Source organism: Crocodylus porosus, unplaced genomic scaffold, assembly GCF_001723895.1.
Source record: "Crocodylus porosus isolate Cpor-Errol unplaced genomic scaffold, CroPor_comp1, whole genome shotgun sequence".
NCBI lineage: Eukaryota > Metazoa > Chordata > Crocodylia > Crocodylidae > Crocodylus > Crocodylus porosus.
Window position 1 is genome coordinate 16216936 of NW_017728917.1, and position 23994 is coordinate 16240929.

General features: G+C 45.2%; 1 protein-coding gene across 3 annotated transcripts in view; it reads left to right on the forward strand.

The window, feature by feature from the left end:
• Positions 1 to 23994, forward strand: part of GRIP2 (glutamate receptor interacting protein 2) — a 114359-nt gene that overhangs the window by 60470 nt on the left and 29895 nt on the right. For all 3 annotated transcript variants that reach the window (XM_019536799.1, XM_019536797.1, XM_019536798.1), the window contains exons 11-17: positions 396 to 548; positions 1001 to 1187; positions 10073 to 10218; positions 10916 to 10996; positions 18656 to 18722; positions 19957 to 20102; positions 20389 to 20533. In XM_019536799.1, coding sequence (XP_019392344.1) covers positions 396 to 548; positions 1001 to 1187; positions 10073 to 10218; positions 10916 to 10996; positions 18656 to 18722; positions 19957 to 20102; positions 20389 to 20533 — 925 coding nt within the window. The remainder of the gene's footprint in view (positions 1 to 395; positions 549 to 1000; positions 1188 to 10072; positions 10219 to 10915; positions 10997 to 18655; positions 18723 to 19956; positions 20103 to 20388; positions 20534 to 23994) is intronic.

The window sequence follows — 23994 nt, forward strand, 5'->3', positions numbered from 1 at the left end:
TGAAAATGTGTAGAGGTGGAGATCCCACAAACCTCTCTAGGTAGTGTTTTCCAGTGCTTTACAAGCAGTAGTGCCTTACAATGAGAGGTGGCCCGCAACAAAGAAAGCAGAGCTGTAACAGTAATGAGGGCGTGTTGGCTAATGGGGAGATCACCCAACAGACACAACAGTGTGTGTAGGCAGCCCTACAGACACCTACCAATGCACATCCATATGGTTAGACAGTGTTTCCTTCAGGAAACACACTCCCGTTTGAATCTTCTGAGTAATTGCTTTTATAGCTAGCAAGTCAAAGTGTTGGTTTAAATGCTGTGGAAGAATCAGTTTGTTTTCTTAGTGCTGAAATGGTTTTCTGTGTGTGGGTGTGTAACACATTGTATATTTACAACATATAGCTCTGGTGGCTGCCAACTTTTCATCCCCAACCATGAATGCACAAGGCTTTCCCTGCCAGAATTCGAATACTCTACCTCGGAGCTCCCACCCCATGAGCCCGCGGGCCACCATGATGAGGAGGAGACAGAAGAAGAAGGAGCACAAGAGTTCACGTAAGGAGAACTGCCTGGCTGCAAGGCTGTGTTGCTTGGGTCTCTGGCTTTTCAGGCACGTACGCCTTTCTCATTTGCTCTGCAGAAAGTCTGTGTAGGCAACCTGCTGATCCCAATGCCATCAGTTCCTTCCTCTTCCTTTTCAGCTGTGAATTAGGACTAGCCTTGGTCCAAAGTAGTGGAAGGGTCTGTATGCTACACTGACCCTTGGAAACTGGTGCAATCCCCCACTCTTTGTTGCTCCTGTAGAAGGCTGCATGTGTGTATTCCCTGCAGGATAGCAGTCTTCCCCTGGCAGTCTTCTTTCTCCATAGAGCTGTAGAGAATGGCAAGTGGCATTTGTGGGCAGTTTGCATGTGTTTGCAACATGAAACATGGCAGCCACATTGCTGCAGACACTGCACAAATCACATTGCCTGTGCCTCAGCCTCATGTTTGTTCTCTTGTTACAGTGTCGCTGGCCTCCAGCACAGTGGGTCCCGGTGGGCAGATCGTTCATACAGAGACAACTGAAGTGGTCCTAAGGGGAGACCCCTTGAATGGCTTTGGACTTCAGCTCCAGGGCGGGATCTTTGCTACGGAAACCCTGTCTTCCCCACCTCTTGTCCGCTTTATTGAGCCTGACAGCCCAGCAGAGAGGTTAGAGACCTTGTCCCTGGTTGTTAAATGACAATTTTGGCAGTTTCCGTAGGGGTTTTCTTTCCCCATTGAGGATTATTTGTGTATTTATCGCTGTCTTTTTATTAACACATGTTCCCACCAGGGCATTCCCTGTGGGGAAAGCCAAGTGTGTACAGGAGCATATGATATACATTGCAGGACCTACTTGCTGGCTGTGTGTCACATCAGTTCCTGTGTTTCTTTGCATTACACAATTTTAATCTCTTTTTCCTCTAGGAGAACAGTAGTATGTAGAGGTTTCACCACAATGAAAGCCAGCATACTACAAATGAGCCCCAGTCTATTTAAATCATGGGTATCACATGGCCTATGGGCCAGATCTGGCCTGTTGAGCTGCTCTGTCAAGAAGTTGGGGGCATGGCTGGGCGTGGGAATTGGGTTGACATAGAATATGTGGTGCTTAGCAGACATAAGGATTGGCAGCAGGAGGGTGAGCAGGAGCTGATACAGCCCTAGCCGTCCTTTGGCTGCTAGCCTCATCCACACTGTCACGGCCTTACCTCCCTCTACAATGGCCCCACAGCTGCCCGATGCTGGAGCAGTTACCACCACCACAAGCCACCCTGTGCTCGAGCTGGAGGACTAGGTCTGGTCGGGGGCAGGAAGTGAGTTTGACACCCCAATGTAAATTAACCACTGTATCAAATCCATATTTTAACCGACACACGGCCTCTTTAAAACATACCTGCTTTGCACTCTGCCCCAAATTTAAGTGCCTGGATTCCCCAGGGTCTTATTTCCTTCTTCCAGTTATCATTGATGCTGTGGAGTCTTGCAGGGGAAGGTGAGCTGCTGTCTGATTCTTTCCATTGGAAAACTGAATACTTGGTTTGCTGCATATAAGTGATTTAATGTGTTTCACTGTGAAATATGGGTGGCGCTAGTCGCTGTGATATCAGCCTGCTTATATGCTTCATGGCTACTTTTAAATGGTTGTTGTAGTGAGAAATGACCATAAAAAATAGCAGTGTCAGATTCCACATGCACATCATTGAGAATCAGCACTGAGTTTATTTGTTCACAAGTGAAAAGCAAAATGTATGGAGCAACATTATCACCCTTTCTATTTGTGGGTGCTCAAGCTCCTGAAAAAGGTGGGTAAGCCTCATGATCACAATCTTAGATGGGGAACCTGAGGTTTGCCCTACAGCTGCAGTAATTTTCCAACTTACTGCTTTTTCTGACAGAAAATGGCAACTAAATGCACCTGAAACTTTTTTGGGAAGCTATTTTAACACGTTGAACAAGATTTGACAAGAATCGGCACGAGACTTTCTCTCACCCATTCCATTGTAGTCAGTAGCTGGTATGGTGAAAGCATGCTCCTGAGATAGAAGAAACCTAGATTACCTGGTAAAGCAGGGACCTGTACTTTAATTTTGCATGTCCCAGATAAAAATTGTAACTAACAGACTTGGCTGGTTTGGAGCAAGGGGGTAGATATATTTGCTTGTCTCCTTTTTCACTGTCACAAGATCTTTCCTTCATCCTAATGCAGAATTGAAAAAATGTGGGAATTTCAAATTTTCATGAGATAAGACAACTTTTTTTGCCCACAGTAGCAAGCCAGTGGCAGAGCTGGTGCTAGAACCCAGGTGTGGTGGTCTAACCACTGGATCCCACAGATGGCTTTTTTTCCCTTGACTCATGAGCTCAGAAAAATCACTCTGTTTTTCCTGCGTCTCATCTTGTTACCAGTAGAAGACTCTTACCACTCAAACTTAGCTGCAGACTGCAGTGTAGAGATATCCAGCATAGCTCGGGTACTAGAAGTTGCCTAACCACAGCTGCACAGAGCTCTGGATGGGCTGGTGTCTGTCGGGTCAAAGAAGCAGGGTCAATCTACCTATTCAGAACTCCATGCTAAACTGTTTTCAGTATCCAAGCTAGCATGGATATCTCAATATGATAATCTATAACTCTTAATGTCAGCTAAGTTTGAGCTATAAGTGTCTTTTAACTAGTAGTGATTCAGGAGGCAGAGAACACTGCAGCACAGGCAGATGCGAGGCAGAATAATTAACAGTGAGTTCTTACAGAGCAGATTAGAATCCAAATCATATTTCTGGAGTAATTTTGGCTTTGCCGGATTAAGTAGAACGAATGCCTGCTTTAGAGGGGTGAAGTGACTGAGTGAAACTGAAGCATAAGAAGATGGCTGTTTTGACTAAGAGGCTTTTACATCACGTTTTCTGACTATAGCTGCACTTTCAATCCTCACTGGACAAAGTACAGCAGCTTTCAAACAGCCACGCATGCCCACCCCATAGACACATTTTTCTTAGACTGCCTGTGATTTACACTGATGATCTGGCCTGTGTAATGCTATCTATGCTGGAAGTAACAAATAATTGTTGGTACCTACAGCAAGACCCTTCCTCAGTGAGATAAATCTCTGCAAGCCTTATCAGTGTTTTATTGGCGTGGCAAGGTTTCAGCTTCTGCAGACTGAGCCATGCAAATAAAACATTGATCAGACCCGCAGAGAAGGCTGAGTGGCATTTCATGTTGCTGGGGAAAAGGTCTGTAGCAGAATTGGATGTCACTTATTGAATTGTTGCCTTGTGATAGCTATGCTGTGGGACTGCTTGTGTGGCACCTCTTCCCAAAAGATATTTTTGTACATCGTGAAGACCGCACACTGTTAGACAAGGGGTGGGGGGCTGCCCAGAAAGGATGTTCTATGAGGTCCTCAGAAAACATTGTCCCATGCAGCATCAATGGGGATGGAAACTAATGCCTCCCATGTCTCGTTTGCTTAATTTTAAATCCAATTTGTATAAGCAGTGGTGCTTTTTGTTCCATTTCCTATTAACACAGCAGACTTGGAGCACACTGTGAAGTTCCAAACTCCCTTTATAAATCAGGCATTAACAAAGCCTGCCCTCCCAGGGGGCCTTGAGAACAGCCTGGCTTCTCTTATTCTCTTGCCAAGCCTGAGAGCAGAGCCCTTGCTGCACAGTCTTGCCTGGATGCAAGCATCATGCATGTTCCTTTTCCTTTCAGCTGGAGTCGTACTCCCCCAGCTGCCTCCTTCCTCCATTCCCATTGTGGCAGGGCACTGTGTGTGCTGCCACTCTAAGGCCCTGGAGCTGGCAGCCTCCAGGTGCCTAATGAGGGCAGCCATTTTAGGCTCAGGGCTGCCTATATAAACAAGGCAGTTTGGCTGCTGAAGGAGAGGCAACAGCATTGCCTGGCCTGAGGGCTGCCAAGTTTCATCTGGAGATAAGGGAGGAGCTGTAGGGGATGGTAGGAGGCTCCTGGTCCTGGGTATGACCGGAAACTACACCCTGCCAGGAATGGGTGGCCTGGTGGGGCTCCCAGTGGTGCGGGAGCCCCCAGGAAATGCCAGGCCAGTGATCACCCCGGTGAAAGGCGGGTCAGGGCACCTTAACCCCTACCCCTTGCCTTAGAGTGGGTCGCAGTACACCGGAGGTAGTTGTGGGGGTTTGAGACCCTAAGGAGGAGAGTTGGAGGCCAGGTGTGGCCAAGGCCGCCTGAGCCCTGCAGGGGTTTCTAGATCCTGAGGAGGAGAGTTGGGGCCAGGCATGGCTATGGCCACCTGAGCCCACCTGTGGAGGGAAGCCCCAAGACCCCGAGTAAAGGGGGCATTATGAGCGCTGTGGAGCCCCCAGCGAGAGGGGGCAGTGATCAGAAGCCCCAGAGAGAGGGCAATGTGGAGCCCAGTGAAAGGAGAGGGGGCTCAGCCAGAGAGAGGAAGCTGAGTCCTGACCCCAGTAAGTCCTCCAATGTGGGGAGGCAGAGTTTGGGTCGAATATAACACCAGTAGTAGCACTGCGACCTGCTGCCCGGTGGGGGGAGTGAGAGTCTCCTGTGAGACCCTGAGGCACCAGTTGTGGTGTGAGGTAACCCCAGCTCCCCATGTCTGGAGGAGGACCCAGAGAGGGGTAAGAGTATGGGTCATATATCAAGGCCTGCCAGAGCTTCCCCTGACTGGCCCAGGCAGGGGCCAGGACCAGGAGGGTCAGAAGGGCAAGGCGGCCCACCAAGAGGGATGCCCAAGAGCCAATGGCCTGGGGTCCCGACAGGCCTGGAGGTGGGCCAGGGCTAGTGTGAGCCAAAGGTCCCAGTGAGAGGACCACACCCAAAGGGGAACTGGTGGCAGGGAGATATGTGGCCCAGTATGACAGCGGCTGAGTCCATCTGAAGAGAGGAACCCAGGTGGGGTCCTACAGTAGGATTCTGGGCCCCATTGTGGGGGACTGGAGCGTATGAGAACATCATGACGTCATCAGCGAGGCTTGGGTTGTGGTGTAGGGGAGGAATGGAGCCGCAGATAGCGCCCCCTTGCAGCGGGGCAGAAAATGGGCAGCCTCTGCCTAATTACATCTAGTAATTAATCAATTAAGACCAAGGTGTGGTGGGCAAGAAGGTGGGTGGTTAGCCCAAGAACAGGTGGGTGGGCCTTGCGGAGATCGGCCCCGGTAGCCCCCCGTTACACCCATCACAGGGAATGGGCTCCCTTGCTTTGCAGTGTGGAATATGCTGGCGTTTTTTTGCAATCGCTTTCTGAAGCATCTTTCTAACTTCAATGGAGCAGGTTCTCCTTAGCCTGTTAGCTACAGTAAAGCACCTTAATCCCACTGGAATTGCTCCTCACAATGGATTGGAGTGCTGGGGGCTGGCAGGGTGAAGAGCCTTTTGTGGCGAGATGAAGTGAAAAGCCAGTATTACGTATGCACAGCACAGGATGCTCCTTGTTCCCACCACTTGAGCTAAGAACTTTATTGTCCCCTCCTGGGGGGGGTGGCAGCGGCAGTATTTTGCCTGCTAACTCCAAGATAACAGAGCCATGTGCTTCCACCCTCGGGGGCAGTTTCTCAGCTACGACCAGCCTCCAGTTTCATTCTCATGCTGTCATTGCCCCTTGCAGAGTGCGTGGGCATCTGTGCAGGCACTGAGCTGTATGAGGATTGTGTTGCTAAGGTGGTGTTCTTGCATACTAGGTTGGTGCTCTTGCACACCACTCAGCCATTGAACCTTTCCAGATTGTGACGCTGCTTTGGTTTTTCCCTCCCTTACCCCCTGGGGAGCCCTCTTCCTATTGTGGTCATGGCATTGTTCTCCCCAGCTGGTCTCACTTAACCCTCTCCTCTTGGTCCTTCTTCCTATAATGGGATGTGGCTCAGTGCAGCTCAGGTGAGCAGAGTCAGTTCCAGGGATGGCTGCTATTCTCTTGAAAGCAGCTGTCTTGCTGTGAATAGCTGCTGAGTGAGGCTCAGAGCAGCTGGCTCTGGAAAGCTGCTTGCTGGAGCTGGCTGCTGTGGAAGGATGAGTGAGAATCCAAGCAAAGGGGAGAGGGTTTGATTCCTAGCCCTGCCAGAGCACTTTGTCTCAGGTCAGTGCTTCACACCAGGTAGCTGCACAGGGCTGTGTTTAGAGAGCATCTTTCACTTAGTGCAGGGAAGAAAGTAGCTTCTCCTTTTTTCAGGGAGTTCAGCTCAGCTCTCCTTTATTGTCTGCTTTAGGTTACTAGGTGGCAAATGTTTTCAAGGAAAAGGCGCCCCTACCATTGGTTTTATAGCTGATGGCCTCTAATGGTTCACCTTCTCCATCAGTCACTCTGCTTATTAGGGGCTATTTGAAGCCTTTGGACTCAAAACTGGACACTGATTCAGAACCCTGCATCAGCAGCTGGAGTGATATAAGTCTGTTTTCCTCTTGGCTGGCTCCCTGTACAGCTTTCATGTTGCCTTTGCTCTATGCCTGTTCTCCTCTGCCTTGGGAAAGTCTGTGTTGCTGAAGCAAACAAGGTACCCACCCCTTGATCCAGGGGTACAGTGTGCATGGACAGTGGTTGGCAGGATCAGCCCCATGGAGACGGCATTTCCTAAGAAATGAAGCATGTCAGTGCTACAGCCAGGAGAATACAAGGCTGTTGACTCAATAGCCTGCTCCCACCATGAAGCCAAATGCAATAAGAAGCCAAAGTCCATGAAAATGTTTGTAAGAGTATTAACAAGGCACTTCTCATTTCAGCTTCTTCACTGAGTGGGGCAGAAGGTCATGGCTTCACCTCACGAAGTTTCATAAATCTGTGAAATAAGAGTGTAAAATACCATGATCGGCTCAGTCTAGTATTAAAAGAAATAAAATGTTTCTGACATGACACAGCTATTTTGCAGCCACACTGGGAAAAAAAAGAAATCTAAAGTTGAGCAAACAAACCTGAAAAATTGCACTTCCTGTGAGTGGTGAAGATGTAAGCTACTTTCTCAATGAGAAGAACTGCAGCTTCACAATTGCTCGTCTCGTGTCACTGGGTAATAATAAGGCAGTATCTTTTGATCATGAAGTTCTTTGATTCTTTCTTTCTGAGACTGGCATATTGCAATAACAGCAGAGCCCACAATGGGGAAAACGGTGTCTCTGTCGCCTCTACTGTAAGTTTTAGAGCATTTGTACATGCCATGTTTTTTGCCCTTTCTTGCACTGCAATGGCGCAACTATTTGCACAAGTGGGTTTTCTGGATGCTTTAAAAGTCTTTCTGGTGCATTCAACTAAAACTCCTCGGACTTAGTTTAGTTTGGCTTGTTGCAAGTGTAAATGTCACATCCGTGAATTCATTGTGTCCAAACACAAAGGCACTCAAAGACATGTAATGAGCCTCTTTGTCCACCAAATGATTCTGTGACTTTTTTGTAGTTCACCCCTTGGAATTGCTGCTGCTTTCAAATTGCTTCTGCTTTTTTTTTTTTTCCTCTTATGCAACATGCCAGCCCCCTGCTCCCACAGCTGTGTGGCACGGCATGGGATGGGGGACCCTGGGCTGGGGGCATAGCATGGGACCTTCTCGCTCTCCTGCGGTGCCAGCCAAGGACCGGGCTTAATTCGTTCAAAAACCTACTGCATGCAAACACTGATGCAACATTCCAAAATAAAGTTAAATTTCATAAACCTATTTAATTTAATGAGGATTAAACCCCGTGACACATACAGGAGCCCTTACCCCCTGGGGAGCCCTCTTCAGTCCTAAAGGCTAAAGTTTTCAAATGTATGCACATGCATGAGACCACTTAAGCATCTAGTTGATTGCACAGCTGATTGATACAGTATTTATTCATAATCATAAGACACAGGTGTGTTCATCCCAATCAGATAAACTCTTTAAATGTACATTTTATAACATGAAGAGACATTTCGCCATGGATGATGCAAAGTCAAACAGCAAGGAGCATACAACATCAGCTTAATGCACTTCACTCACAAAATCACTTCTGGATTCCCTCTCCCAACTCATCCATAACCCAACTTGCACAGGCCAGAGCAAAAAGAGGGGCATTTTTCCACACCCAACTACCAAGTGTGCTCCCTTGCCAGTGTGGCTTTCTACCGTATATGTATGGCTTGTTTAAAGTAGTAGTCATTTCCTCATCTCCCTTGACTATGGCACCATCATAGTCTTAAACCATGGTGCTATGGGTAGGTAACATGTTCTCTTACAATTAAATATTACTTTAAGTGGTGTGGAGTGAGCTTTGTGGTAGTTGAGATATGGTCTGTCTTTTGTGATGCATCAATAGAAGCTCAGGCAGACGAAGGGGTTGGTTGGATGTCATGCAATAGCAGGTAAAGAGTCTCGAGTCAGATTTACAATAAGGAGCTTTGAGGGGCTCAAAATGTGCCAGTGGAGCAGTACATTTCTCCCAGTGCTTCCTACTGAGACAAATTTGGGGTCCCCTTACCTGAATGAGGCAACTATAAATTCTGAAGTTCTGCCTCGGGGCAAGCATAATAACTGAACAGAAAGGTGAGAAAAGAACAATTGTAAAATACTGCTTGTGCTGAGTCCTCTCTAATCATTGAGTAATAGTTAGGTGTGGCTATGAGAAGGGTTTAGGTTTTCCATCATCCACTCAACAATCATAAAGAATACTGCATTCATGGTCCTGCAAAGTCATATGCCGGGATAGATGACCTCTGTCACATGGCTCAGGGCCTTTCTGTTGTTACGGCCGTGGGGCTTGTTTGGGAATGCATTGCTTCCTCTTTGAAAAAAATCTGCTCTGCTGATATGCACAGATGAAACCCACAGCACAGAGCCTCTCTCCTACAGCTGTACAACTGCAACCTAACTTTGCAATTCATAGGGTGCTTCCAAATGTAAAGCTTTTTTTCCTTACAAAAAATAAAATAAGCGACATCACAGTTTTATAATGGAGGGATATCATACCATAATAATATTGGCCTTTTCAAGGCAGTTAAACAGTATCAATGTACATTTGGCTTCCAGAAATGCAATTACAAGGGATAAATGATTATCCAATTTGCTGAGACATTTCGGTGAGTTCATTGGATTGTAGCTTCAATATTAACCACATATTAATCAGAGGACTGTGTAATTCTCAATGCCATTAGTTTGGGCACGAATGGACTCGGACACATGCATAGACAGAAGCGTACTATTGGATATGGATAAAGAATAAGGGTAACTAGTTTATCCTCACTTTTATCTCTCATTTCACAGCTGGGATGATGATTTCTAGAGGTGGCAGGGAACAGTTTTGTGTTAATTGCAGCAAACTGAAAAGAACTGCTTACTTGAGAGTAGAACATGGCTGAGCTAAAGAGTAGGCAAACCATTAAAAGACGCATCTGAATTTCTGACATTTTTCCTGGTGTTACTAGATTCCCTGCACCATCTTGTGCATTTTAGAACTCTGTGTGTGTGCGCACGCACGCGCACACATATATTTTGGTCCCATTCCTATAAGCTGTCAACAGCTTTAGTGACTTGAGATGTGCCTGGTAGAGGTAGTTTATCGTCGTCTATTGTTTTGTTTTGTTCCTCTCTCCCTCTCCGTTCCAATCTGGACGGCAGATGTGGGCTGTTACAAGTAGGAGATAGAGTACTTTCCATCAATGGCATTGCAACTGAAGATGGGACTATGGAGGAAGCCAATCAGCTCTTGCGTGATGCAGCTCTTACTAATAAAGTTGTGCTGGAAATCGAATTCGATGTGGCAGGTATGTCACTCATGAATTTGTCACTCTCTTGTTGCCTTTAACACATGTTCTGCTAGTTTATCATTAGCCTCAGTGCAGGGAAATCCCGTTCCAAAAATGCACCCTGCCCTTCGTAAGAGGAACTGGTAGATCAATGTGAGCTAGGAACAGAGATATGTTCTGGCAGGTTAAATCCATGCATCTATTTAACAAACTCCTCTGCATGGGCATGCATGCTGTGTAAGTGAATAATAATATTTTCTTCAGATAGTTATGCATTTAATTGTAGAGAGAGGTAGTCTATAAAGTGCCACTGTGCCCTGCCTTCTGCCTATGCATTTAATTCATAGGTTCACAACAGTGAGTCACCAATCCTATTAGCTGCTACTAGGGTTTGGATTTGACATGTAAAGATTTCATGTCAGCTTTGGCACAGCTGCCTTTGACCCTTTGAACCTAGCCATACTGTGGCCCTGAATTGTATTTGTGGCTCTACAATATCTGCATATTTCAATAAGTCAACTTTTTCCTAAAATCCCTAAAGCTGTTGGTGACAAGAGTACACTGAATAAACGATATACTATGCTGCATTACAGTTTTTAAGACCAGTAAAGCGCATTCAAGCTAATTTTCTCTTAGGTTCAAAGTAGTTCATCACCATAAATGAAAACTCTGTCCTTCCCTACGCTTACTCTCATCTGTGGTTTGTTTTTTATAGAGTCCGTCATACCGAGCAGTGGTACCTTCCATGTTAAACTGCCCAAGAAAAGAGGTGTGGAGCTTGGAATTACGATCAGCTGTAAGTATGGCTTAGACAGTCGTTACAGCAGCTGGCAGTAGCAAGAACCACTGGCTTCCAATCTAGCTTTTCAGAAGGACACAGTACAGTACAAGAAAATTATTTAGTTTTTAGTGGCATCTACAGGGCTTTAGGCTTGCATCAAACTGAATGGTCCTTGCTTCAAGGAGTGTGGAGTTGAAAAGAAGGAAAAGGGTATGTGACAGATGAGGGAAAGGTAGACGACACAAGTAGAGTGGTCAAGGCAGGATATGAGTCTATCAGAGATGATATATTTTGATAATACAACATTCCCTTATGTATCGACTGCTCATAATTAGTCTGCTATGTGTCTTTTCAGCTAGATAACTGAAGATGCTGTGGTACAGGTAGCACCTGATTCCCGTTCTAGTTCCTCATTCGCTGGATTTGCATTAAAAGTCTTGGTTGAAATCCTCACACATTTTAGATGGCAGTGACCAAAATGCCCCTTGATTTCACTTCTTACTACTTCATACTTTTTTAGATATTGCATTGTAAGGCAGATTACAAAGTGAAACTAAAGTGAATGTTACTAGAGAGAAATGTAAAACCTGAAGTGTTATATGGAGGGGGGGAGCCAGGGGGGCTTATTTGGCATTGGATACATCTGAGGGAAGAAATACCATTAATTTTTAAACAAAAGATTTCAGTGGAATATTTTAAATGGCATAAAATGCTTCTGTTGGTGGGTTTTCTACAACCTCTAGGTATATAGGGCTGGAAGGAGACCCGTACACCATCATTCCAGCCCCCCGTGTGTTTTCAAGTGGTTGTTAACCAAAGAAATTCTCCAAATCACCAGCACTTCCCCTACAATGGGATGTAAATATTTGCCTAAAGTACTTAAGCGCCCCTCAAAACTGTTCTGTTATTTTGATGTTTCGCCCATAGGCTATAATGGGGAATCATGAAAATGCCTGAAACTTTTGTCATTTCTTGCCTGATTCAGATAAACATTGCCGGGATGGTAGCCTCATCTGAGGGCTCTGGGGTCATGCCTGACTCCTTCTAGGGGTGTGAACCCCCGGATCTGCACGCCAGATGAGAGGAGGCTGCTGCTGCTGCCTGGGACTGGTGCTGGGCGCAGACCTCTCCCAGCGCAGGGGAAGATTGATGCTGCCACTGGTCCCAGGTGGCAGGGGCAGCTTCCTCTCATCCAGCACACAGATGCGGGAGCCCGCGGCCCCATGGAGCTCAGCCCAGCAGCGGGAAGTGGGGAGAGCCAGGGCTGCGCTCTACCTCTCGCCACTGGGCTGAGCTCCATGGGGCTGCGGAGCCGCTCGGAGCACAGCCCTGGCTCTCCCTTGGCCTGGGCCATTGGGCTGCTTCAAAACTTGAAACATTTCAAAATGTTTCGAGTACCCTTATTTTGTTTCAAAGCTATTTCAAAGTTTTTTGTTTTGTTTTGATTTTACTGTTTCAAGCTCGAAACATGTTGAAACAGCTTGAAACACGTCAAAACAGCTTTGAAACAAACAACTTGGCGAAATTTCACGCTGCCCTACTGAGTTGTAGCTTGGTCACTGAATGGGTGCAAATAAACGAGGCTTACTGCATTGGTGGCAGTGCCAGACTGGGTAGGGAGACAAGCGTGGCTTAATTGTATGGGGTTTGTTGCATACTGAGCAGGAGTGAGAGGCTGGCACTTGTTCCCTCAGTGGTGGTCCTGGGCTTGGGAGCAAGTCAGTACCGATGTACCCGTTGTCTATCATTCGGATTTCTTTTGTGGAGATGTGAAAGTCACAGAAGTCAGCTTCACCCTTCCGGTCATGAGTGCTGCAGTGGAAGGGTTCGTATTAGTTCTGTGACCGCTGTTACTGTGGAAAAGTATTACAGAGAGTCTCTTCTATTTCTCCCTGGTTTGGAGGGATATGTTGGTTGTGGAGCTTAATTGTTTGCAAAAGCCTCTGTGGTATTCAAAGAGGTGTTGGTGAATGTAACTGCAGAAAGAGATTTTAGACACCCTAATTCAGAGAACAGGCTCATAATGACTTGTCTCCGCATTTTGATTGTCAGAATGTGTGCCATGAAGCATCCGCATCCATTTCAGGCTACTTTCAGTCCTAATGACATACTTAGGCTCCTATAGACTTTGTTTAAATCTCCTCCAGATTAAAATCTATGGCAGTAAAAAACCTAACGATTGTGTTTTATGTGTATTCGATATCCTGACCTCTTAAAAGAAGTTAAACATTTGTTTTTAGCCTCGGGAAAATTCTGGTTGATTAGACAAAGGAAATTTTTCTTAGCCTATGAAAAATGTTTTCCCCAGGGAAAACTTTGTATGATTCACTGTAGGGTGCAATTTTGTTCTTGTTGCTGTTAAATGGGTATTCAATCTGTCATTCATTTTAACAGTACATTAACACTTTATATAGCATATAATTTTGAAACTACTTTATGAACTTTAACCAATCCATCACGGTGCTCCTATTGGAGCACCATAGATGAGTCTATGTTGTGTTCCACTTGAAGCTGACAGAAGCAGAGCCATAGATTGTGCCTTGGCCACGGTTACTAATGGGACCGTTCTCAAGGCCAGGGTTAGAACTTGTGCACAGACAATATCTTTCATGTTAATAACAGGTCCACTAGGGATATATTGACCAATCGGAACTGGCCAAATCGTATTTTCTCTCTGGTCTGCCTTCCCCGTTAAAGTTGCCGCTTTAATTATGAATTGGGAACTGTTCCACTCTGGCACTTTTCCGGAAGCAAAATATTCTGTCATGGTCCAGCGTCTAAAGATTTTGAAAATAAATAGATATGCGATGGCATAAATATCCTGCTAGAAGCATTTATAATTTATGAACCTGCCATTAAAGTTAATGAATGATAGAGGAAGAAGCCAGTGTTGTGTATTTTATTTTGAATGCTACTTCCTTGTCATTGATTCAGGTTTACCTTTTTTTTCTCCTTTCACATATAGGTATCCCTAGATTATTGGGCTTTTTTGTTTCATTTTTGGTTTCCCCCCTCTTTATGAATGTTTGCTTTCATAAATGCACTCTGATGGCATTATTACAATTTGTTTAATTACACATGGGCAAAACATTGCTTTGTCTCAATCAATAATGAAAGGCATTTATAACCGGAGGAAGCGCTGATGCGTGCACTGTGTGCTCACGCTCCTAGAAGGGGAATAATTTACCAATACGAGTCATTATGCATCCTATTAAAAACACAAAACGGACATGTGTTTTGAGCCTCTTCATCCATCATATTGTAAACAGTGAGATAGCCAGAATCGTAGCGGAGGTGGCAAGAGACCGAAAGCAATTTATAAAAAGTAAACAACGATATCGATCATCTCGCCTTTTTATCACTGCCCAGTCACCACAGCCAAACGCTGGTCTTATTTTGAGTTCTTTCCCCCACAACATCCTCCTCCTCACTTCACCAACTGTTGATTTATGGAGCCTGCTCTTGGCCCCCGGAGTAGCCCTTAAAATGTCTTCTGTGCTGCTAAACGCACTGAAAAGTATAGTTTAAAGTTGAAAATATATGGGCCTTGTCTACCTGAGAAAATAGTGCAGTTTGAACTAAATTAGTTTGCCTCGGCATTCGTAAACCAAGATAAGAGTGTCCGCAGCAGACCAGTGTGCCCCTTTCAGTAAATCAGTTTGCATCTCTCTGTATAGATCTATCTGTTTTAGTTGCTTTCTGTGATCCTCGTTTCTGGAGCAGCTGAACTGTTTCTCCCATTTTTGCAGCAGGAAACTGAGGCACAGAAAGGTTTTATCTACAATACAAAGCTGCAGTGCTTTATCTGAGCTGGCAGAGTATAGTTAAAGCCCATGAAAGCCAGCCGTCTAGCTGGAATAGATATACAACAATATAAAGGTGCTCTGTTACTAGTACAGGTATTCTCATGCACGAAGAGATTGCAAAGGAACCTTATATTTGTCCCTGGTAGGGCTTTTATTTAATAAACAAAACAAAATGGATTCCTTGGTGATTTGAGGCTCAGGTTTTGGACCAGTCTTTCAGCTGATCCAGTGAAATCAGGACAGCTTTATTACATAGGCAAAATAATGCTTGTTCAACAAAGGATCCTGGCCACCACTTTACCAGTTGATAGGTGCTAACAAAGCAAATGAAGCAACCAGAGCAGCAGAAAGGGGATCAGTGCAATTGGTGATCAAGCTTCCTTTTTTGGCTTTATAGTTTCCTTCTGCTGCCTATGCACGGGCCTAGCTCCTGCCTAAGCCCCTCTGGGATCCAGAAAGCAAGGGAGAGCAGTGCTTATGTGCCCTTAGGATCCTGATCAGGCAGACAGGCTCAAAGCATGCCTAAAATGATTCTTGCCTCTGAGAGCTTTCTAAATATGAGACAAAAGATGAGAACAGACTGATAGGGAGGCGTGAGGAAGCACTGAGATATATTGGTTAGCTCTGCTTGCCAGCCATTGGCAGGGGGGACTTTTAAGTGGGACAATGATGTGGCTTGGTAGATGTGCACAGGAGGCTCCTCTCACAGTTTTTGTGAACAGCCTCCAAAGACACAGATCACCTAAGATGCATCTTTGGGTGTCTTGCCATACAATGCTACCTTCTATCCCCCTCCCTCCCACACCCCCCTCACCTCATCTTTCAGGTTGCCATCAAAAACAGGATGGCAGGTCTGGTTAAATGAAAACACGTTCTTGAGAACCTTCTTGGAATAGGCTCCTTTCTCTCTTCTCTCTCTCAAAACACTGTGAATTGAAAAAGGGGCCAAATTTAACAGTAGTGAGATATAACAGGGTCATAATAGAGGTCCCCTGTTATGGTTGGTTTCGTGGTGGAGAGAGGTCACTACTCGAGTCAAGAAATGAACTGTTTTTCCTCTTCACCTTTTCTATCACTCAGTGAATTAGAACAACCAAACAGCCTCTCAGTTTGTTTGACTTCCAGCTGTAAATTGAACTAGAGAGCACTCAATCTGCAGATAAAAGATGCATGAAATGAAAAACGTGCATCAATGGGTTGTCAAAGAGATGCTGTGAGGACAGCTCCCTTAGGTTCTCCTGCACTCAGCAGAAACACTGCTACCGCACTGTCGGATCAATCAGGTTTGATTCTTTCCCGTCTGCCCTGAATATTATGCTCAACCCAGTGAGGCTTGAGCACAGCTTGGCCACCTTTTATACAGTGAAATATGGAACGGTTTGATCAGGCAGGGAAAGTACCTCCTTAAAGATGACCAGCAAAGTTTTTTGGTGTCCCCCTCCCCCCCCAGCAACCCACATAATAGTACATATGTTCATACGTTTTTAAACTTGTAAAATACACTTATTATAATGTTGGGGATTTTTTGTCCTATTCCTTTGGATTTTGCTTTGGATTCTTTAATCTCAGAAGCTCATGCAAATTCAGTTGCTGTGAAATAGTGACATCACAAACCTTATGGGCACGTTAATCATTGGCTGTAATCTGAGATGCTCGTAGACTGTACAACTTTTGCCCTCCCATGCACACTCTTCGCTGCAAGGCACTAATCATGTCAGCTGAGGCCATCCAGCAGCTGTAACCAAGGCGGGATAGCAGGGTATAAGTATGGAGTGTGACCAAGTGACAGAAGAATGCTTGTGGCAAAAGGCTGCTACATGAATAGCAATGAGGTTACGAAGGGGCGATTCATCAGCCCTTTCTGGGATTTTCTAAATAGGGACCACAGCCTATTTTTGAAAATATAACTGACCATAAAATTTCAGGCTTTTCCAAAAATGAGGGAGATATTGGGTCTCCCTTGACTCCAGGTCTCAGATGTGCAAAAGATGTTCGGCTCACCTTTCACTGAAGCACCTGTCTGTCTTGTCAGAAAACAGAAGTTCAAGTCATAGCATTGAATGTGTTCCTACCTTGTCTAAATAAAATGTTGTCTTTTCTCTGGGTTTAGCTACTCAGGTGGATTTGTAACCATCCCTTCCTGTGCTGTCAGTGGCTGTTTCCATTCTACCAAATACCTGAAGCTTGGGGGAAATGGCTTAAATGCCACCAGGGTCTAATAGATAATTTCAGCACTATAAGTGAAATCACAGCCCCACTGAAATCAAAAGCCTTTAACTTGAATGGAGGATGGATCTCACTGCAGCTGCATACTATATGCTGTAAAGTTCGAAATGTACAGGTCCACATTAGACAAGTGTATCTAACATACTATATTTTCTTGCATGCAACATGCACCTTTTGCCCCGCCCCGGCCAAAAAAACCCAAAAAACCAACAAAACTGCTCGTGGAAATTGGACTGTCTGTTATGTGAGAAATATGGTAAAAGTAGGTTCTGCCACTTGCCTGCTAAAATCCAAAGTAGAATCTGCAGCCAGCCACAGGGAGGAGAACAATGCAGAGGCTCTGCTCTCTGGTTGCTGCTGCTCAGTTACTACAAGGAAAGATTTTTTTTTTTTCCATTCTGCCTTTCAAAAACAAGATGCACATTATATTCTGAGCCACATATGTAAGAAAAATGGCATTTAATTAAGCTGAACCAAAGGAAAGGGGGGTTTCCATAGTCACACTTCTATTTGCCTGAACATGACAGAAACTTTACCACGGTGTAACCCCACTAACCAACACTTAATTACAGGCGCTAAACAAAGAGACGAGGCTCAGTTAAGTCCTGAGCAACATATGCTTGAGACAGGTTTTGCAGGTTGGGAATTAAATGAAGATAAGACAAACTGAATAGTTGGTTTTGTAAATTTATGGTGCAGAGAAAATGGTGATCTTTTAATGACCCAAATAGGGCCAGTCTGGCCCACAGCCTTAAAAGGTTGCTGACTGTTGTTTTAATAGATTACATTAGATCTGTGCGCTTTTCCTTCCTATTGCTATCTTATGAACTAAGTGAGAACATAGAATTGCAGATCTTGACAGAGGAAGTAATTCCTGGTCACCACCATATACAAACTGAGGGCCAAAACTTCCACTTTGTTCTGAGCGTGGGGTCATGTGAAAGTAAATCTAGTGTTATGCCATTGAGAATTAGACCTGGGCTTAAGCTCATGAAAACAATGCTGCAGTGCAGCTACAGACGTCTCTCTGACATTTGCTGCTGAGGTTAGGTTAGGGATATTAAGAGTGGCTACAGTTTTGAGATGTAGAGTTCACAGAAGCAGGTCAAACCCAGTGTTTAACTGCAGAGGTATGAGTCGTATGTCACCACAAGCTACTGGTAGACCCAGCAGATTTCCAGGTTGACTGCTCATTTATTCAGAGTTCCCAAATCATCCTGTGCTATAAGATACTCAGGAAACAAGCCCCACATTTCTGCCATCTGCTGCAGTCAGGTCACCCCCTTGTGTTGCTCACCTTGAATAACCATCATGCTTTCTGAAGGGTGCATGCATCTTGGTTAGACCTTTGCAGAGATCAGAAGCTGGTGCCCTTTTACACTTGGTTCCACCCCTTGCTCCAAAGGAAACTGAAAGAAACCAGCTGGGTAGTGTAGGCAGGAAGTAAATGTCTAGTGGGGTTAGCCCCTTTTATTCCAGGTTTATCCGATAAATTCTGTGTGAAACTCTGCTGTTGCCAAACTAGGGCAAATTCCCTCTCCTTATAACTTCCTTTTCTTCCTGTTCAGTGCTACAGGGTGATAGAGCCTATACCAAATGTTATACACATGCAGAGTTTTATTGACTTAAATCTCTTTTGCAGCTGCAAGTAGAAAGCCTGGTGAACCTTTAATTATCTCTGATATCAAGAAGGGGAGTGTAGCACACAGGTGGGTACAGTCTTTTGCTGTCTGACAAACCCATCAGAAAATATCCTATTCCTTCATGAAGGGGTGGGGAGAGGTCCACAGAGTTGAGGTCTGAACTTTGATGTGGCTTTGAACTCTGCCAGATCCAGAGGTTTGTCAGTTCATGATAAAGTCTAGGTTTACAGATTCTTTCATGACCCAGCTCTGATGATGGCTGTGGTGCTCAGCCAGCAGACAAGCTGGTCCCAGCTCCAGAACCAAGGCTTTTTAGAAGATCCAAAAGTACAGAGATGTTTACCTCATTTCTCTCTATTTAAAGGCAAAACAGGTAGCAAGGGGAATTTCTCACACCCAATCCATGAGTGTTGGTTCCTGTGAACTGCTCAGTTGTGAGTGAAAAAGTGCATACGTGAACACAGCACCATTCCCTGAAGAAATAGAAATCATTTAATAGGATCGCAACAAAGAATATATGCATATGGTCTAGGAATGGCTCTTTTCAAAATGACCACCTCATTTCAAACTCTTGTAGGAGAGGTTTTCAGTGTGGATGACTAGAGCGGTCCAGACCAAACAGGGTTCAATTTTTGAAAGGGGGTTGTCGGCTGAGCCCTGCTGAATCAACTTCCCGCAGCTTCAAAAAGGCTTAAGTGCTCACCTCCTCAAACTCCAGCTTTTGCCCTGCATCAAACCTTGTGGCCCAACTCCTTACTTGGGATGTCTTCTGGGGAAGGGAGAAATGAAAGAAGCCACTGATGCAATGAATTGTGAGGACGGAGCCCAAAACTGTCAAAAATGACTCAGGCCCTTTGTTGTCCACCTTCTGAGAGACCTTTTAAAGATCCGCAGCGCTCTTTCCTGGGTCAGGCTCAATGATCTAATAAGTCCCTTCTGACCCTGAAATCTATGAAATCTGATTTCCAGGAGAGAGTGAGCATGAGGTTCTCTTCTGGTGCTTTAGGTAGGGTGCAAGTTACCTGTTTTGAGTTGATATGAATATATTTGCACAACTCTAGATGCATACAGGTACCATGCAAATGTTTTTTTTCTAATCCTCAGCTGCCCAAATTCTATTGCCCCTGGTGGGGGGTGGGTTTCTAGGAGAAGATCCAGAGTGGTAAAGGCAATATTATTGCCTCTGTTACTGAAATGAATGAATAGCAAGATCTGAAAGGCTATTATAAATGTTCTCTTTCCTTCTCCCTCTTCTTTCCCCGTCCTCCCCTTCCCCCCACTTCCTTTCCTTCTTGTGCAGAACTGGAACCTTGGAGCCAGGGGATAAGCTGTTGGCCATCGACAACATCCGACTTGACAACTGCTCAATGGAGGATGCCGTGCAGATCTTGAAGCAGTGTGAAGACCTGGTCAAATTGAAGATTAGGAAAGATGAAGATAACTCTGGTATAGTTACCCCAGTGCAAATTGCTGTCTGACCACATTAATGGCAGTTCCCTATAGCTAGCACAAACAAGTAAAGATAGCCTGCACAGCTTGTCTGGTGACTGGCTTCCAGTTGATTATGGACTGTTTCTGTTCTTCTCTTTAAAGTGGCCTGGACATTAGAAATCCCATTCTGTCCAAGCACAGCACGTGACCTCAGGATTTTGCCTCTAAAAGGCATCTTTCCCTACTGCCTGTCTATTTAAAAGAAAAAAAAATCATTCCGCATCCCTGTTTCCTCTTCCAGATGAACAGGAGACAACAGGTGCTATTATCTACACAGTAGAACTGAAGAGGTATGGTGGCCCCTTGGGAATCACTATCTCTGGAACAGAGGAACCTTTTGATCCAATCGTTATTTCAGGCCTGACCAAACGAGGGCTGGCGGAAAGGTGAGGTACATGGGAACCCCGGCAGGGCAGAGGTTTATAGTGAAACTGGGAGGGGATTGTGATCTTTTGCCAGACTTAAAGAAGCATTGAGGGGAGGTTTTTCTTTGGTCTTAATGTATCCTTAACATTTGCTGGATCTATACAGTCCAAGTACTATCATACCCCTACACCAGCTATGTCAGTGCAGTGGCTGCAGTGAAGACCTTAGGCCTATGTACAGGGTCACTGTACCATTAGCACCTGACCTATTAGCTTGAATATCATCCCTGAAATCTCATTTAGATCCAGTAGTCAGTGAAGGGAAGTATTTTGTGTGCTTGGGGACAAAGAATCTCACGCAGAGTTGCTGGGCAGGAGATGAGGAGGATAACGTTGCATTTTGGCTGTTGTGCTGGGGCTGAATTGGGGTTTCAACATCAAGCTCAATTGGGATTCAGCCACTGTTAGATGAGGTAGTCTCTCACCAAACGCTGCTGATTTTTAGCTTGTAAGATGAGATAGGGTGTGTGGGTCTGAGTGTCTGATTTAAATAACTAGGATGTTTCTAGATTACTCAGCGTATGCAGTGGGGTTGACTCATACCTTGTATCTTAATTAATCTCTTCTTATTACGGATGAGCAGGAAAGCCCCTTTTCAGTATGCACTGCTCGGCAGCCTCCACTGCTCGGTGGGACACAGCACCCTCTACCGCCTGAATTGCAGAGCTCCCGCAAAAGCAAGCACAGGTCCCCAAAGTTCCTGAGCAAGGAAAGTGGACAGGTGCTAGGGATCAGGGGATACACATCCATGCATCTATTCAGTGCTTTTTCCTTCTGCAGTTAAGTGTTCAAAGGAAGTCAATGTATTATTTTCTGCTTACCTCCGACTTCCCTTTTCCACTTTGCAGGCCTCCGTTAAATGTTTCCAGCAAATGCTTTCCTTTTTACAGTAAGAAATCACTTGTGAGAGGATAAAGTAACTGCCTTCCAATGGTTATTTCTAGCTACGTATTTTAAGCTTTTTTTATTGCTGCCCATCCGTGTGGTATCTTCTCTGAAACAATAGTAGCGAAGTCCCTGGTGGACTGCTCTGGTATTTCTCCCATTGTCAGGGTAAGCCTTTCTTTGCTCTCAGACCCTGCTTCCTTCTTTTCCTCTGTACAGCATTTCTGGCTGTTCATTTTTTACCCAGAAAGGTTCACTGATGGCTGGTTGTTAGAGGACCATAGCACAGGGCAGGCCAGGGCTGCTGCAATGGTGAATTTGATCACTAGTAAAGTGACATGTCTTAAGATATAAAAGCCTTTGAGAGGAGAAATGGAATCGTGTAATGCCTTCACTGTAGCAGTCTAGTAAATGAATTGTAGAGTCATAAAGAAGTCGGGCTGGAAGGGACCTCTAGAGGTCACCTTAGTCTAACCCCCTTCCGCCTGCTGCCTGAGGCAGGATCATCCCTACGCAAATCATCCCATACAAACCGTCATCTAAACTCTACAAATGGTGCCCATGCAGAGCAGCAGCACAGGTGCAGAATAAGAGATGCCATGTAGAGTTGTCAGGGTAATGTTGGATCCGTATAGGAAAGGATTAGAATGAAATTTTCCAGGAGATCAAGTGGAAATTTTTGTTCAGAGTTGCTCTGCCCTGTGTTCCCCCTTCTGGTCCTGACCTGATAAGAAGTGCTGCGAAGTCATGAGCAAGGAGAGGCACTGCTGCATCATTTTGGGGAGAGGAGTTGGGACAGGAGTGCTGGATTCCAAGTATTCTGACCTCCTGGCCTAGCCAGTAATCCATCTCACCTTCCCCTTCAGCACAGCGCCATTGGAAAGCTTCCAGGCTCTGGGAAATATCATTTAGATTTATAGAGAACTCAAAATTAGACCCAAACCTGCTTTGGCAGGAGCACAGCACGTAGCTCAACAGAAATAATAACACTCAGTGGATGCTTCCCCGTGTGCGTGTAACAATAGAGACATTGTGACCACTTTGTGGAGCAGTTGGGAGGCAGTCGAGACTGCAACTGCAGCTGATTTCTTGGTAACCGGGAATGCAGTGTCCTCCAAGCTCTGCCATGTGTGTCAGGCTGGGTGATGAGCTGTCTGGGCTTAAAGAGCCCCAGCTTCTAGTGAATAGTTTTATCTCAACCTTGAGCATTTTTTTGTTGCTGCAGATACCTGATCTGATAGAAAACTACAGAGGATTCAGGATAATGGGGTCACTGTCAAGCAGCAGCTCTCTCCCATTATTAATCCTTGTACACATTATCAGGCCTGTCCAAGGGCGGCCACTTTCTCTTGGTAACATGATGCTTGCCTCCTGTCTAAACACAGATGCATGTGGTGAGATCTTATAGTACAGCAGCACTGTTTCCATGAGCTTCTCAGTGGCCAACTTCAAGCCAGGCCAGAAGTTGCACGTCGGCTGGCAAACTCTTAGGCAGGCGTTCCAGGTACTCTCCACTCAAATGAACAGGCCCACTTCAGAGCACTGCTAGATCCATGACCCCTGCCTACACAAATGCACCCACCAGGCCCGTGCTCTGGCAATAATCGCATCCATTTAGAGAGAGACGAGGAACAAAAGCTCTTTGGGCTGTTTTGTATATCTGCAACATTAGGTTTGATACTGGCTGCAGGAAATTGATAGTTGTGGGTTAGCTCCTGCTTGATATCCCCCTCCTTTGCACAAATGCTCAAGAGAAAGTCTACTTCAGAAGCCTCTTGGGAGGCAGGAGGGGGGAAGGCTTTGGACAGGCCCAGCCCCACACATAGGGAAACCTTTCTTGATCACTTTGAATAACTCCACCTAGGTCTCAAAGAGAAAAACCTTGCTGTGTGTGACTGTTTTCCTCTACTGAGTCATAGCCTTGTGATTATTGTACTGTAGTTATGTTCTCCCAGTTGGGCTTGCTCCTGTTGTGGGGGAAAGAGGAAGGGGAAATTTGTTCTCATTTGCGAATCAGTGGTGGATATACTTGCTAGAAGTGGTCTGTAAACATTGCAACCACTGTCAAAAAGGAAGCATTGGCTACAATATGCCACCATTAATATAAAATAAAAATGAACCATATAAATTAAACTTTTAGGCCATTTATCTCCAGATCCAGTTTGATCTATAATTTATTTGAATGACAGAAATGTTGTTCCTGAGGGCTTTCCAGTGTGATTTTCATGGAGTTCGAGTGACATCTAGTGGCCAGTTGTGGAAGCATGCCTGCATTGTGAATGGGACCTTTTAGGGAGGGGGGCCATTAGCTGCTCTCTTCTGCAGGAAAGCAAAAATATTTGTTTCTACGGTAACTGTGATCAAGTATAATTTACTCAATGAATGGAAGCGACCTAGCTGAGAGGAACTGCAGCTCTGACTGGGCAATGTGATGACCCAGACTTGCAGCTTTTTCAGATTCAATTATGTGAAAATTCCTTCTAAGTGAAATTGTAAAGCTACTGGAAGAAGAACCTCTGCTTTCTTCTTTACCATTA